The following is a 16,526-nucleotide window of genomic DNA, read 5'->3' on the forward strand; positions in this document are numbered from 1 at the left end:
TCACCTCAAATTACCTCAACAACAAACTTTCCAACCCCACCCTTGCCACGGTACACCTCCTCATAGCCACTCTTTACCGCTTTTTCATCTTCAAGCTTGGCCCCACCAGTGGCTTGAGTTTACCTTCTCCTACCAATCGTCCCAAATCGTCAAGTCCCTTGGCGTCAGGGGCCATCCACAAATAGCTATAGTTGACACCATACCTCCCGGCTCTCCACTTGTTCACCCGATCCATGAGGTTCAGCAGACCACCATAAACCACGGCGGAGATGTAAACCTTCTCTTAAGTTCATCCCCTGACGGCGTTTTGCTGATCGATACAATGACGCACCAATCGCAGCCGCCATGGTATCGAGCATGAAATCGACGGTTCCAGCTCCAATTGCCGAGCTCACGTTTTCCTTTGTGTAATCAAGATACACCACCTCTCCCCATCCCCCCTTGAACAGCTCCTTTGCTCTCTCCATCTTCCCTGTCGACAGCGTCGTGATCACCTCCTTCACACCAAACACATTCAGCAGCAGCTGTATAGCCACGTTTCCTGTACCGCTCAGACCACCCGGCACGTACGCAGTTTTCCCCTTCAATCCGCCCAGCTCTGCTTCTGCGCGCCGTAGCACTTGGAGCACTGTCAGTCCCACTAGCGGGATGGATGTAGCATCGACGAAAGACATGGACTCGGGCTTTTTCGGATCAGGTCTCACCCGCGTGCCAAACTACGTCAACGGCACAGTGGCCGAGTACTGCCTCTCAACGGTCTCGGCAACAGATCCCCAACCCTCAAGCTATCGACCGGTACCCACAGCAACAATGGTCCCAGAGGCATCATGCAAGAACGAGAGGAAACCTGGTGATATGTGAGTATTCCTGAGCATCTGGAAAGCTGAATTGGGCGAAACCTACGTGTATTTGTGTGCCATCTTTAAGGCTCCTTCGGCCACTTTAATGTCAATTGGATTCACGCCCGCAGCGTGAATCTTGACGAGCACTTCGTCTGGCTGTGTGATCTGGGGCGTTGGCACGTTCGCAAGACTATAGCTGGATGGCCTTCCGAATGAAGGGATTGCCAGAGCACGCATTGTAGGCGGTATTGCTGCCATGTTGAATTTTATATAACTTTGACTTAAATTTAATGGTATAATAGACTGTTACTGTGAATAGCGTTTTTTCACTGTATCCCTATATATGAGGAGAGGATATCGCCTTTGTACGTGAATATATGATTACTGATAGTCTCCAATAGGTTCTTAGAACGCTGTTAGCTGTGTTCTTCGTTCTCGTCCTCTCCACAACGGATAGATAGTCGGCCCGTCGGATTTGATGATGTAACACTAGGACCTGAGGTCCGAATGCTGGAACTCCGAAACCTCCGATCACCATTTTGCTTACTAATCACCATTGACCGGAAAGTTGGGGAAAACCTGTGATTATAAAGATGTTATAAATATTGCTAAAGTTGAGGCTCAACTGAACGACTTGCGCTTTCGTACTAATTAATATATTACTCGCCGCTTTAACTTCCACGACCTATATAAACTCTCGGCGGCTGCAGATATCACCCTTACATTCATCAAAAAACACAGTCAGCCTCGATACCAATCTCACGGGTTGACTTGCGAAAGACCTCTACGACGTTATTGCATCTTGCTAATGCGTCCTGCCTCATTTATCTTACCCTTTTCCATTTTACATCGCCAAAGCATTGCTACCGCTGCACATTGCACTCCGGCATTAAGATACCCTGTACTCCCCAGTACCCCACACGTAGGCTGCGCACTACTCGCCCAATACTCGGCTCACTCACTCAGTGGGTTACTCAGCTGGGTGAGTAGCTGAACCTTTCACTCGACTCGGTGAGTGAGGCCAATACTCAGTTACTCTGTAAAAACCCAGTGAGTACTCGGCTGTCACGTGTAAGATATATGCATTACGTGAACAGTCCCTCATACGATTAATACTGTTTTATGGTTACAGTTGTAAGTTAACTTAAAGTATTACATTTATCAGCATCACTCTACCATCTCTAATAAGCTGTGAGAACGAATCACGTATATTCCTCTATCTAAGTACCACGATTATCAGAAGATTATCAGAACACTATATTATATATGCTCAAGAACATCTTTCCACCTTGCTTGATGAGGCCGGCCAGACCTACTAATACCTAAAGTATTTATAGGGTCTTGACGAGTAGCTTGAAAGATATCAAGTAGATCTCTTCCAGTCTTCCGAGGGCGTTGGATAGGCGTTGGTGGCGAGGACGGCATATCCTTATCTTCATCGTCATGAATAGTTGGAAGTATAGGCTCCTCATTATTACCATCTTCTCTTATATCTTCATTATCTGGGATATCGTCATCTGGGATGTCGTATAAGGTCTCGTTAAGACGGTCAGCCCTATCTCTTTCTTCACCTTGTTGGTAGCGCATTTGTCGTTCTTCATGTGCAGCTTGTGATAAGTCTTGCTGTTGCTGTGGCCGCTGAGGATTAAACGGAGGATATTGTACCTTTGAATATGTCTCTCGGATATGTGTATTTGATCGTGGTTCTTCTTCATCGCTGATATATTGTAACTCGATAGAATTGCACATCCGTTGTCGTTGTGCCTCATACTCTTCTTCGACTTGCTCCTCAGTCATATCAACGACGTCCATCATATCTGCAAGCTTGTCACGATGACCTTGACGATTCTTGTATTGTCGAGAGTAATATATAAGCATAATACTCTTAATCGTCTCAGGATTAAGTTGACCACGTCGGTGGCCACATACGTCCCTTGCGGCACTAAAGACTCGCTCAACTCCAGACTCAGCAGCAGGAATACAAAGTATATCACGAGCCATTGCTGATAGACCAGGAAATTGCTCTTCCTTTTGTTGCCAAAATAGCAATATCTTTGTGTAGATATGTGCTATATAAGTTAGAATAAGATTATCAGAAGATTACCAGAAACTTACGAGCATCAAGATAGAGATCAGCCTCATTCACATATTCCTCTCGCTGGCCCCGAGTCCCATTTAATGTCTGACTTTGCTGCAATACTAAGGCTAATGGATCCATATCTGCATCTCGTAATCCTGATTGACTCGCAACTCGCACTGTAGAGTACTGCTCTTTATAAAGAGTCCTAAACTGTTGTTCAAACTCTGTCTCCCAATTTCGTATTGAAAAGTCAAGCTTGCAAACCTTTTTGTTAAAGTGTGAGAGCTTCACACTAGGATTTAAGATACTAGCAAATGCGAAGATAGATCCAGTATTTGTGTATAGCTTGTTATAATACTTCCTAATCTTCTTCTCTGCAGCATCGATTGCTAAAGTCATCTTTGCTGCCCATGGATATGTCTTATGCCGTAGCCGGTGCCGAGTTCCTTCAAGCGTTGATAAGAGTTTTTGATATACTCCAAGTGTATAGCAGACAGTAGGTCCGGCTGACGATCCAATGTTTGTTGTAAAGAAGTTGAATGGCCTTGTAAGATCAATGATGTATTCGATGTGCTTCCATTCTAGCTCGCTAAGTCTGAACATGTGAGCACCATGATCGCCTCGAGTATATTGATTGATTGTTGACTTGAGTTGCTGTGCTCGCAGAAGCATATGGCATGTCGAATCCCATCGAGTTGATACATCTTGAATAAGTCGAAGAAGCCTCTGAGATGATTGACCCCGGTTCATGTTTGCCTTTTGCAAAGTCATAAACCTGTTCCTTCGAGTTTGACTTGAATTAACAAAGATAGTGAGCTTCCGGAGCTATGAGATATTAGAAAAGACTACCAGAAGTTTACCAGAACTAACAAGAGAATATATACCTTTCCAAGTGTAAATCCAATACCCTTGTCCTTCTGCAACTTTGCAAGGCCCTCCATCTGATTCTCTTCTTCCCAGTTCATTAAGATCTCTTGATTTGTTGGCGTAATCCGGATTCGACCAAGGAGAGCACTAAGGACAAGTTGAATAACGTGAGCTAGGCAGGGTATGTGTTGTACTTTTCCTCCAATGAAATGCTCGTTGTCTGCAATACTATCAAGCATTATTTCCACATCTCTCATCATTGAAGTGTTGTTTGACGCATTATCAGTCGTAATGGATATAATTCGTCCTTCTAAATGCTGCCTTGTGATAACTTTTTCAAGTATTCCACATAACTCAGCACCAGTATGCTCTGTATATATAGGTTCAAACCCAATCAAGACCTCTTGCATTTTCCAATGACGGTCGATAAATGATGCAATAACACCCATAAATGAAAGTCGAGTAACACTTGACCAACAGTCGAGCGATAATGCAATCTTTGAACCAGGAACAACATCTTGTAGCATCTCTTCTTCGATTTGTGTGAGCTTTGTTGTTAAGAGGTTTCGAATAGTTGTTGCTGAGGGTAGTGGATAGTGAGGATTCTGAAAGATAGCAAGCCTTTTCCATTCAGGATCCTCGACTGAGCGGAACGAGCTATGAGTTGAGATAACTGTGTATAGAACTTGTTCGTAAAATGCCTCTTGTGTGAGAATATGATCCTATTATAGATATTAGCCTATATAATTCTGGTAATAATCTGGTAATCCTTACCTGTTGAGGTCGCATCTGATTGATTCGCATTTGATAGAGACTATCCTTACCCATCCGTGACTTCTTTTTGCAAATGTCTGATGCAAGATGTGTTGCCATAGACTTTGGGCCAGCAGACTTGATTGCAGGATGCGTAAGGGCCTTCGAACAATAGGTACAAATGACACATGGTTCTCCAGAAAGCCGGTCTGCTCCTTGGTGATAAATTCTCCAGTATTGAGAACTCCGGTTGGTTGAATCCCATGCAATCTTCGTAAGGAGTTTTGTAGTATGATCTGAGTGTTGTTCATACCATCGTGATAGCTTCCACCACTCAATGAATACATCGTGTGTATCCTTAGTCCATTTGATGAATTGGTTTAATTTGCCAGTATATTCGAGGCCCGCAGGGATTTGATTTAATGAAGGTAGTCGTTGAGAAGAGGGAAGAGAGTCTGAGAATATATTAGAAATAGGATTGTCAGAGTCAAACAACTCTGAATATTGCGATGACATTTGGCAAGTAGCAAATTGTTTGATTATCAGAAGATTACCAGAAGTCTGGCTACGATGAAATACTTAAATCTCTATAGCCCCTATTCGCGTCGGAAAATCAAATACTCCATTTCTCTCCTCTACTCTAACTCCAGAAACAACATATCCTGTGCAGCTGATACCTTAGCCCACTTTTCCTTATCAAATTTCTTAGAGTAGACAAGTAAGAACGCCTCTTTGAAGCTAGAACTATGAGTGGAGACTTGTAACCATCCGTTGTCGACAAGATTGTAAGACTTTGGGTACCACTGCGCAGGTCCTGGTAATTGGGCCCACTTTCCAAACTTCCAAGCTGTAAAGTTTGTCCAAACTGCCTGCTCGTACAAACAGAAATATTTATGTGGTGGGATAACGTTGTGAAAAGTGCTATAATAAACAATTAGTATCTCTAGAAGATTGCTAGAATGATCAGAGACGTACCCTTCTTCTACATCAATCCATGGCATATATTCAAAGAGATGCTCAGGCTTCTTTCTCAGCTTTCCAGCCTTTCTCGTATATGAGCGGATACAGCTATCCCAGAAATGTTGCCACTTGCGGAAATTGGACTCTTCATGGGCCTATCAACCGTTAGTATTACCAGAAGATTACCAGAAGATTACCAGACTATGAGGTACCAACATCAATGCGTGCTTGAGTTAAGAGAGCCTGGATGCTAGCGATCTCTTCATCAGAAAGCTCATCTGGTAGAACAGCCTCGTCATTTAAAATATCGTCGCGCCGTAACATAAGCTCCAACTCTAAATCGTCTTCAACCTCAGTATCCTCCCATTCGCTGTTATGATCGTCATCGATTGGGATACTGGTGATACCCTCAAATGCAGCAAGCTCAGACAGAAGTTGTGGCGGAGTAGATGGTGGGGCTTGTGGAGAAGAAGAAGGGGCGCTAGTATTCTTGACTTTCTGATTCGCAATGCAAGATGCATGGGTGCCCTTTTCAGTCCTGTTTATAGTTAGATTAAGGCTACCAGAGATTACCAGAAGGAACCTACCGAACACGAATACGCTCAACCTTCAATTCATTCTGTAGACGTGTCTTGTCTTCAGCAGAGGCAGCGATATACTTTGCAGACTTGTATAACTTCTTTAAGTAGTAGCTCAGATCGCCATGGTCAGCCTTGAGTGCTAAATGAACAGCCTTCTCATCTTCAGTAAGGTTGGAGACGCGGTTGCGAGCTTTGATAGTATTCAAATTAGTGGAGAGTTCTTCAGGTGCCTTGCGTTTCGCCATGCTAAACACGTGATTAGCAGAAGATCATCAGAAGTTCTGACTGTAGAATCAAGATAATAAACTTACTTGAGGTCCTAGTGAAGAGGTAAAGCGCAAAAGAGAAGAAGAATGTGTAGATCGGAACGTAACCAAGGAAGGTGGTTGGTTGTAAGGTTGTTGTTTTTTTAAAGTTGCAAACAATTATATTCGTCAAGGAATATTCACCTGCAAATAATTACTGTTCTAAACAACACTACAACGCGTACCTTCAAATAAAACACATACCTTTCAACCTCTACCTCTTTCTTTACTCTTTCTACAACATCCTTGCTACAAACTCACTGTAAGTACATATATCTTTTGATCTACTTCTTTGTCTTGTGTATACTTCACTAACTCATCTTAATGTTAGCAAATGGCTCGTATTAAGCAAACTGCTAGGAGATCAACTGGCGGCACAGCACCAAGGATGCCACTTGGATTACAGGCTGGCTCTAGGCTTGGTGGAAAGGGAAAGGGAAAGGAAAAGGCTGTGCGCACAGCAAGAAAAGCTCCAGTTCGCTCATCTCAAGCTTGCAACAATCATGCTCAGAAGGCCATGCGCCGTGCAAAGTCTGGTAAGAGGATTACCAGAGGATTACCAGAACTCTCTAATAAACATATAGGCACCAAGGCTCTCCGCGATATCAGAAGACAGCAACTTGATACTCGCCTGATTATTCCAAAGCTCTCATTCCAGCGTCTTGTTAGGGAAATCGCACAAGACTTCAAGTCCAATCTTCGCTTCCAGCAATCTGCTATCCTAGCTCTCCAGGAAGCTGCCGAATGCTTCCTCATTCGAGAATTTGAGAGTATGATACTTGAACATAGTGACAGGGACATACTAACAGTTATAGTGACAAATCTCCTTGCTATTCATGCGAAGAGAGTGACAATTCAGGCAAAGGATATGGTATTGGTTCGGCGTTTGCGGGATATGATGTTTAATCATGGAGCTGTAGGCTTAATCGATGGAAATGTCTCTCACCCAGGAATGAAGGTTAGATAAGTTCTGGCAACCTTCTGGTAACCTGGTACCTAAAGGCAAAGGTTATAGTGTGGAATAGGATATCAACGACATGGGAATGGAGTTATTGAGTTATGGCGTTTTACGACATCGATATCAATGTGAAGTCACGATCACACCCCCTTTTCAATGACTAATCAAACACGTGATATAACTGGGTTGCCAAGACCTATACTAGGTACCCGGCAAGTGAGTAATCCTCATTCAACAATACTCGGGATATGAGTGAGTAACTCAGCTGGGTGAGTAGAAATTCTACTACTCGACTCATGAGTACCCAGTGCGCAGCCTACCCACACGTATACCCCCGCAGCCATACTCATCCACCATGTCGGATACAGGGGCTGCAAATTTGTCCACAGAGCCAAGGAAAGACATACAAGAAGAATCAAACAGCAAAAATGTAGCTGTAGAGAAAAACGAAGCAACAGCGGCCGAAGCGCCACAAGAAGAGCCAAAATTACCGCCACTTAGCGCATCGGATTTCGCGGCCTACAACGGCATGGCGGAGCACATGGAATACTTCGTAAGTATATTATCAGTCCTGCCACTTCTAGTCTTAAGCTAACACGCTCTAGCACAATAATTTCCGGAGGACGTGGAACCTTCTATATGGTGCCTGCGAGTCTAACCAACGCCCAAAGAACATGTCCATCAAGCAGTTCATCACCACTGGCCTGCAGTTTTGTGGGCATCTCACGGCGCATCACTCCATCGAAGAGGTGCACGTCTTCCCTGTTCTCGCTAAGAAAATGCCGGAGTTCAAGAACGGCCCTAAGTACAAGGGCGCAGCGAAGTTGTTAAGGCAGCACAAGGAGATCCACGATGGCTTGGACGTATTTAAGCTGTACTTGCAGCAGTGCCAAACTGGGGAGGCCGACTTTGATTTGAGGGTGCTCAAGACGAAGATGGACTCCTGGGGAACAGTGTTATGGACTCATCTAGATCAAGAGGTCAAGACGTTGGGTGCCGAGAACATGAGGAAATACTGGACTGTAGCAGAGATGAGGCGGATGCCAATGTAAATATCCATATATAGAAAGAACATAATTTGATTTTAACAACAATATTAATACTTGATCCCCACCTTTTCACCCCCTGGGTTCCTGGCCCATATATGATGTGTTTTAAACTCTCGGGAATCACATGAGTAACGTCAACCCCTGCGAATTCTTGCCCGCGCCCGTCGACCTGATATCGAACTACTGGATCTGTTTTACCTTTCCTCCAAAACCGTCACTGTTGTCTTGACCTTTCCATCTCCTGCGCTCAGGGCATATAAACTTCCCTCCCGAAGCAACGTCGGTAAGGCCGGTGCCGCCGTTCGCAGATAGATCAGTAGAGCTGATAATGCTAGCATCCTGAGTGCTCATCTCAACAATGTGGTTCACAACAATATCAGACGTAAGCATTTACAGTGACATCGGATATGGTAACCCAGCATGTAGCAGATTGATCAGTGATGATGCCCTTCCCTGTTAGGGTGGCATCTTCTCCTCCCATGGCCTCGGCAAGATGGACGCCCTTCACCCATTCGGCCTCGGCCAGACCACACCACCCGTTGGCCCATTCAACACCGTCTCCCAAGTTTTCTTCTCCAGTGACGAGTCTGTCCTGTTCACAGATGTCAAGGGCAACCCTCCTGCAAACAACACCGGCTTCATCTCTGCGTTCCCAGTCAACCCCACCTCTCCCTGTGGAGGCGCAATTTCAAGTCTATCGATGACCGAAACCCGCAGCTCCCCTGCCGGCACCGCTGTCCTGTTTGGTTCCGCGGCTATCCCTGGCAGCACCTCACTCTTTGTGACAGACGCTTCCTTCGGTGCCGCCGTCCTCGCCGTTGACTCGAGCATCAAGAGATGTGCAAGAGACCCCGGATTTTGCTCTTTTGGAGGAGGCCTGGCATTGTGATGGGATTGAAGGCAATTGAGAATGATCAATATTTTAGTGCTGATAGGAGAGGAAAGGTGTCATACTGACATTCGTTGCACTCAGTTTGCTATCAAACTCAAGAGCAAACTTAGAAATCTCCTCAAAACCTACAAGTCACTATACATATTTTGGCTTATCACACCAACAACAAGAGCAATACTACTCAACGATTGCTACAACCCTCTATGATTCATTACATATCATCGCTCCTTAGTTACTGGGCCAATATTACCACATAGCATATCTCTACAACCCTCTATGATTCATTACATGACATCACTCCTTAGCAACTGGGCTAATACTACCACATGACATATCTCTACCAACTAGAGGCCTAGGAACATGAACGATAGCTCCAAAAGCTTCTACAACCCTCTATGATTCATTACACGCCATCGCTCCTTAGTTACCCACAAGATTGGTTAAGTTATGACATAATTTGTCTATAGGGGTACTCTGACCTTGGACCTCCTTTCACTTCCTATAGGCTAGGAACCTAAGAGATGGTTCTATGGGATTCTCTTACGTCGACTACAGTTACCAAGCCTGGTTAGTCATGGAAAGTCTTGGAAAATGAGAGAACTACACTCCTTTAGCATAAATAGGATTGCCCTTTCCTTAAGAAAGGGCAAGCAGACAATACAGTAAATCGACTATCACATACTTCCACGTCTTTTCCAAGCTTCCAAGCATTGATCTTGTTACTCCTTGTTTCTGAAAAGTCAGTGAGGTGCGAACCTCTGACTTATCCCTGAGTTCTCAGACTCAACATTTGTTACAACTTGCCTAAACCACTCCACTACATCATACACTTGATTGCTGCGTTGTGGAATAGTCTAAGATACAACCCTTTGGCTCTGTTTCCTAAGACAGTGTGTTGTCTCATTAAAATCATACCTTCCCCTGGGTGGCTAGATTCTCACATCTGGTGCACCCACCATTACATATACGGATACAGAACAAGCTTCAGAAAAAGACACCAAGCTGTTACAGTCGATTATAGGGTCGCTCATGTATGCCATGACACAGACCCGGCCAGATATTGCTTTTGCTGTATCCTTCCTAAGCCGCTTCCTGTCAAATCTGACAGCAGCCCATTTACAAGCTGCTTATAGAACGTTACGATACCTTGAGCACACGAAGGGCCTCGGGGTCACATACCATGGAAAGAAGAGGGGCTTTAAAGGATGCTCTGATTTTGATTGGGGGGCAGATCTTGATACTAGATCTTCGACATCTGGATATCTGTTCTTCCTCTACAGTGGAGTTATCACTTGGAAAACAGGAAGACAAAGGACAGTAGCATTATCAAGTACAGAAGCTGAGTATTATGGGCTATCTAACACCACACGAGAAGCTATATGGCTCCGAAGCCACTCAGAAGCCTTGGATACAATGAAGGCCTCAATCCAGTAGTGATTGAGGGTGATAATCAAGGCAGCTTGGCACTGACTGAGAACCCAGAGTTCCACCAGCGCACTAAGCACATCGACATAAAACACCATTTCCTACGTCAGGAAGTAGAGGAAAAACGGGTCAGTTTCTCATATGTAGAAACAACCAAATTGGCCGCAGACGGCCTAACCAAGCCACTCAATGGAGCGAAGCACGCTGCCTTTGTGCAGCAGCTCAGTCTTGAAGACTGGAGTGCCAAAGCACTGGTCAAGGAGTGAAGGGGCATGTGGAATTCTCACTCCGGCGAAGCATCAGGCGGCGGAGTTCTCACTCTGCACCATGAGAAATAGACTTGGGGGCAAACTCCGGTCAAGCCTACGGACTTGCTTACCCTCGACTAACTCAGAGGAGAGTTCTGCAGTATATAGAGTAGCTAGAGTAGCTAGATTAAATGAATATGCATTTTTACTTCTAATCAATTGGACCCTACTCGTGATACCAGAATTATCATTTACTATTCTACCGAACCTACCAAGAGCTCAACATATACAGAAGGCTTGAGAAAGAGCGAAATCCATATTACTTACAGTATACTTGATGTTCCCTCCACCTACCTTGCCATATTGGGAAAGATGAAGCGCTCATGGTACTACTATGAGCACTCTGCTACCAATTATTCAATGAATCTCCCTTTCTCTAGACAGAATCTGCGTGTACGAAACAGTTTCTTGTCGGTGGAGGATAACGATGGACACTGTTGGTGAAGTTACTCAGTAGTATTCCCACACTAGTCCCAAAAGCATTTAAAGTACTCTACTTGATTTTCAAAGCAATTGGCGTTATACTGTAGATTAGTTGCTAAAGATATTAAGTTTTAGCCCCTATTTTTAACCTAATTCTTAGTATCTTAATAACTGCTCGACCAATTGCTTTAAAAATCAAGTAGAGTACTTTAAATGCTTATAAAAAGCTGAGATTATATTTTTATAATTTATTATTAAAGGGTTGTTGAGATAGTAAGTTACGAAATTTGTGATTTTTAGTGTAAAATGTAACGTAAGTCGTGTGTTACGACGGAACAAGAAGGCTGGCCAACTACAGGACAGGAAGGAGGGAGGTCGCATGAGACCGGCCCTGGTACCTGGAGGGGCAGCGGGGAATAGTAGTTCCGAAAGTATCACGTGACGGACTCGCAGGATGATGAGAAGAGTCCTAAGAGTCCAGGACTCCGAGGACTCGAGTGAGTTCCCAGGAGTCCACTAGGCACGTGACGGACTCGCAGGATGATGAGAAGAGTCCTAAGAGTCCAGGACTCCGAGGACTCAAGTGAGTTCCCAAGAGTCCACTAGGCACGACGCCACTATATAAGTAGATAGTATTTCCTTAGATAGGAGCTTCGTGCTCAACTCAATACAGTATTTGTTATATACTAGTAACGTGTTACTTGAAGCCTTTGTGTCTGATCCCCTGCCTCCTCTGATAAGTAAACCTTTACGCAAGAGAACCTCTGTGTCTTCTATTGTTTAGAAGTCAGCGTTACACTTTGAGCACCACTTCTACGAGGCACTGGCTCATACACAAAGCACCACTTCTACGAGGCACTGGCTCATACACAAAGCAACATGTCTGTCGTCAGTTCGAAGGGGAAAACCCCCACCACGCCAACTTCGTCTCAGAGGTCTAAGCCTGAGAATGAGGAGATGCCCGACGCACCCACCATCAACGAACTCAAGGAAACTCTACGCGTCAAGTTGCCCGATACTTACTCCGGCAACCGAAAGGAACTTGAGGTGTTTTTGCTACAGGTCGAACTGTACCAGCACTTCAATGACGAGAAGTTTCCCACCCAGGAGAGCTATGCCCTGTGGACTGCGTCCTACCTTAGGGGGGAAGCCCTGCGATGGATCGAACCATTCCTCAAGGATTATTTCAAATATGAAAGTACCAATGGAAGCATGACAACTACGCAGACTATGTTTGGCAGCTGGAATGGATTCTGTAAGGAAATCCGACACATGTTCGGAGACATCGATGAGATTAAGACCGCGGAAGACCATCTGTTTGCACTTAAGCAGACTGGCAGCGCCCTCACGTACTCCACAGAATTCCAGAGATACGGCAATCAGACAGGATGGGACGCCAGCGCACTCATCAGCCACTACCGACGTGGGCTGAAGAGCCATATACGTATGGAACTTGCCCGTTTGGAACAACAACCAACGGACATGGTAGCGCTAATCGAACATACGGTCCGAATCGACAATCGACTATACGAATTCCAGAAGGAACGTCGGACCTATGACAAGCCCAAGAAAAGTTACCCCTACCGGGGAAACGAGGGCAGACGACGGGATCAACACCCGCGAGACAACCGTTGGTCGGACCCAATGGAACTCGATGCCACGTTCAAACCTGGATGACCCCGTGACCCTAAGAAAGACAGACAATTCAAGGAACGACTCTGTTTTAACTGCGACAAGCCAGGCCACATGGCCCGAGACTGCAGACAGCCAAAGAAAGGGAACGGCGGACGCAAAGTCGGCAAACAACTCAATGCCACCTGGACAGGACAGTTGAACGCAACGTTTGTGAGCAAACAGGACTGGGGAATAAACGGCGAAAGCACCCCAGAAGACGAGAGCTCAGATGAAGGGTCGGAGGCGGAATCGTTCACCGTTTCGGAACAGGAGACCTTCGATGAACTCGCACCTACGGAACCAATGAGTCCACGGTGCAAGAGCGTAGTAAGACGCATGGCAAAACACGCCCATGCGAAGATTAGGGCCGAACGAGACAAGCCCAGCGGCCAGAGGAGAATCCCCATGCTTAAGGGCATCTACGGGAACCTGTTACAGGAACTTCCGTTAAAGTGCAAGGTGGACGACTGCAAGAATGACCTCTGGAGATACTACGACCAACTAACGAATACCCGCAGGCTGCTTGGCACGTCCCAAGACGTAGCTAAGTTGGAAGCCCAAGAAGCGGAAGAACTGGAGAAGGATGTCGAGCATATGGCTAAACTGAAGTATATGAAAAGCGTCAAACTTTACTACCAGGACCGCAGGAGAGCCCTGAAGAAGTACGACGAGAAAGCCAGAGATATGCTCCGACGGGAAAATGCGAGACCCACTCCACGCATCGAAAGGAGAGCCATGGAGCAACTAGACACGTTCTCCATGCCTCCGAGGGAAGATAGTGCATGGGTGAGAGGACAGCGGGAACTATCAACGACAGACGCAACAGAGACTGATCATCCCTGGCACGCGTATGTCTACTGGGAGTATTGCAGCGAAGATGACTGCAAGCTCCACTGGAAAAAGAAACACCAGAATCAGTTGTTTCCCCGATCCTCGCCCAGGATACACTTCAGAGACGCAGAGCAAGTTCACGCCCTCAGGCGAAGCCAGTCTGAAGGGGACTTGCCTATCAAAAGCGAACAGGTATACGAGAAATACCCACATCTGCTAGACGAAGCAGAAGAGCGAGGGAAACGATCTCCCCAAGGACCACCATTGGAAGCGGATGAATACTATCCTTCCTCGGACGAGTCAAAAAACTAGGAGTCCTCGACGGTAGGCCACCGGCGAGCGACATGAAGAGGCCTAGTACAGACCAGCTATGCGCCACGACGGGCAGCATGCAACTATATGTGGTCGCTAAGATACAACAGCGACACCTCCGAGCAATGATTGACTCAAAAGCGACGGGCAACTTTATGACAAAGAAAGTAGCAGACACGCAAGGTTTCAAAACAACAATGAAAGCCAAACCATACCCGTTAATGGTTGTAGATGGAGAGCCCATCTCGACTAATGAAGGAATGGTGACCCACGAAACGGTCCCATTGGAAATGGTCATGCTACACGGGCACAAGGAAACGATTCAGTTTGACATCGTGCACATGGACAACCATGCGTGCATCCTTGGTGTGCCATGGCTCAAGAAACACAACCCCCAGATCAACTGGTGGAACGAGAAAGTTGTGATGAGCCAGTGCGCGTGTGAACAACGGACGGACACGCGACAACGGGAGAAACCCTCCCAGGGCCGGAAGGAGTTATGTGCAACCTCCGAGCTCGATGACCTAGCCCAGGCATCCTCACCGATGAGTATACCGGTGGAGTACAAGGAATACGAGCAATTATTCCAGGAAGGCCCTAAGAACGAGGCGCTTCCTAAGCACCAACCATGGGATCACGAGATACCTTTGGAGAAAGACAAGAGTCCACCATTCGGACCAATATATCAGCTATCGGAAAAGGAGCTGAAGGTACTTAAGGAGTACATCAATGATAACCTAGTGAAAGGATTCATCAGACCATCCACATCACCAGCAGGAAGTCCGGTGCTTTTCGTACCAAAGAAAGACGGCTCCCTACGGTTATGTGTGGACTATCGAGCGTTGAACAACATCACAATCAAGGACAGGTATGCCCTGCCGTTAATCAACGAACTACACGATAGATTTCAAGGAGCAAAGATCTTCAGTAAGCTAGATCTGCGAGGAGCATACAACCTGATCCGAATCAAGGCTGGGGAAGAGTGGAAAACAGTATTCCGCACCCGCTATGGCCTATTCGAGTATCAAGTCATGCCCTTTGGGCTAACAAACGCACCCGCATCTATGCAACGACTGATGAATGATGCTTTGCACGAATACTTAGACATCTTTACCATTGTCTACCTAGACGATGTCCTGGTGTATTCAGCAACCAAGGAAGAGCATGTCAAGCATGTCAAACTTGTCCTGAAGAAACTAAAGGAGTACAGCTTACTCCTCAAACCAGAGAAGTGCGAGTTCCATAAAAACCAAGTCGAATTCTTGGGTTACATTATCGGAACGCACGGCATCAAGATGGACCAAGCAAAAGTAACGGCAGTGTTGGAATGGCCAACACCGACCACGGTCAAGGAAGTGCAAGCCTTCCTAGGCTTCGCCAACTTCTACCGAAGATTCATCTCAGGATATTCCAAGGTAGCTCAACCACTCACGGAGCTTACCAGAAAGGATCTCGAATTCAAATGGACGGACAAGGCAGAGGCTGCTTTCCAGGAACTTAAGACGAAGTTCACGGAAGCACCTATCCTTGCTACATTTGACCTGCAAGAAGATCATCCTCGAAACGGACTCTTCTGACTTCACAATTGGAGCATGTCTGAATCAACCAGACGAGAACGGTAAGTTCAAACCAATCGCGTACTACTCTAGGAAACTGTCACCCGTGGAACTCAATTACGACATCCACGACAAGGAGCTACTGGCTATGTCGTTGCCTTTGAGCAGTGGCGAGTATATCTTGAGGGATCCACCTACCTGTGCAGGTATGGACGGATCACAAGAACCTCATATACTTCACCACGACCAAGGTTTTAAACCGCAGACAAGTCGCTGGGCAGAAAACCCTCCGCAGCCTACAACTTCACGATAACCTATCGCAAGGGCTCCGAGAATGCAAGAGCAGACGCTCTCAGCAGACGGACTGACTACGCTGGCCCAAAGGAAGAAAGACCTAGAGCAATTCTGAAGAAAACAGATGCAGGAATACAGTACAACGAGTTACTAGCGACGATCTCAGTCATCGAAGATACAGAACTCGAGGAAAGACTCAAGAAAGCTTACGCAACAGACGAATGCGCCAAGCGAGTCTTGTCCAAAGTTGAAGGCGACTTCGCCATCGACGAACAAGGATTGATTCGATACAAAGGGTTAGTGTATGTCCCAAGTCAAATGAGACGCCCGCTGGTGCAAGAACAACACTCGTTACCAGCACACGGTCATCAGGGAGTAACGCGAACCTTCGAACGAATCACTCGACACTACTACTT

General features: G+C 46.0%; 5 protein-coding genes across 5 annotated transcripts; 2 read left to right on the forward strand and 3 right to left on the reverse strand.

The window, feature by feature from the left end:
- Window positions 1-185: 185 nt before the first annotated feature.
- VC83_03238 (uncharacterized protein) lies at window positions 186-674 on the reverse strand (the record flags this gene model as incomplete). Its single annotated transcript, XM_024466886.1, has 1 exon — window positions 186-674. One exon carries the CDS (start codon window positions 672-674, stop codon window positions 186-188), a length of 489 nt encoding a protein of 162 aa, XP_024325935.1.
- Window positions 675-825: 151 nt separating this feature from the next.
- On the reverse strand, window positions 826-1,100 carry VC83_03239 (uncharacterized protein; the record flags this gene model as incomplete). The annotated part of the gene is made up of 2 exons (XM_024466887.1): window positions 826-847; window positions 904-1,100. 2 exons carry the CDS (start codon window positions 1,098-1,100, stop codon window positions 826-828), a joined length of 219 nt encoding a protein of 72 aa, XP_024325934.1.
- Window positions 1,101-5,177: 4,077 nt separating this feature from the next.
- Window positions 5,178-6,328, reverse strand: VC83_03240 (uncharacterized protein; the record flags this gene model as incomplete). Its single annotated transcript, XM_024466888.1, has 4 exons — window positions 5,178-5,463; window positions 5,518-5,657; window positions 5,719-6,040; window positions 6,090-6,328. The coding sequence occupies 4 exons, from the start codon at window positions 6,326-6,328 to the stop codon at window positions 5,178-5,180; spliced, it is 987 nt and encodes a 328-aa protein (XP_024325644.1).
- Window positions 6,329-7,571: 1,243 nt separating this feature from the next.
- Window positions 7,572-8,458, forward strand: VC83_03241 (uncharacterized protein). The gene is made up of 2 exons (XM_024466889.1): window positions 7,572-7,899; window positions 7,952-8,458. The coding sequence occupies exons 1-2, from the start codon at window positions 7,702-7,704 to the stop codon at window positions 8,396-8,398; spliced, it is 645 nt and encodes a 214-aa protein (XP_024325645.1). The 5' UTR covers window positions 7,572-7,701; the 3' UTR covers window positions 8,399-8,458.
- A 154-nt stretch (window positions 8,459-8,612) lies between these two features.
- On the forward strand, window positions 8,613-9,481 carry VC83_03242 (uncharacterized protein). Its single transcript, XM_024466890.1, has 2 exons — window positions 8,613-8,678; window positions 8,731-9,481. The coding sequence occupies exon 2, from the start codon at window positions 8,889-8,891 to the stop codon at window positions 9,282-9,284; it is 396 nt and encodes a 131-aa protein (XP_024325642.1). The 5' UTR covers window positions 8,613-8,678; window positions 8,731-8,888; the 3' UTR covers window positions 9,285-9,481.
- Window positions 9,482-16,526: the final 7,045 nt, after the last annotated feature.

Source organism: Pseudogymnoascus destructans (genome assembly GCF_001641265.1).
Source record: "Pseudogymnoascus destructans isolate 20631-21 unplaced genomic scaffold scaffold_6, whole genome shotgun sequence".
NCBI classification, from domain to species: Eukaryota; Fungi; Ascomycota; class Leotiomycetes; order Thelebolales; family Thelebolaceae; genus Pseudogymnoascus; species Pseudogymnoascus destructans.

What these genes read in the sequence shown, in the direction of transcription:
- VC83_03241 (XM_024466889.1), top strand. Translation starts at nt 7,702, where the DNA reads ATGTCGGATACAGGGGCTGCAAATTTGTCCACAGAGCCAAGGAAAGAC. An exon ending in CGGAGCACATGGAATACTTC is followed by an intron (nt 7,900 to 7,951) that starts GTAAGTATATTA and finishes AACACGCTCTAG; the next exon opens with CACAATAATTTCCGGAGGAC.
- VC83_03242 (XM_024466890.1), top strand. Translation starts at nt 8,889, where the DNA reads ATGGACGCCCTTCACCCATTCGGCCTCGGCCAGACCACACCACCCGTT.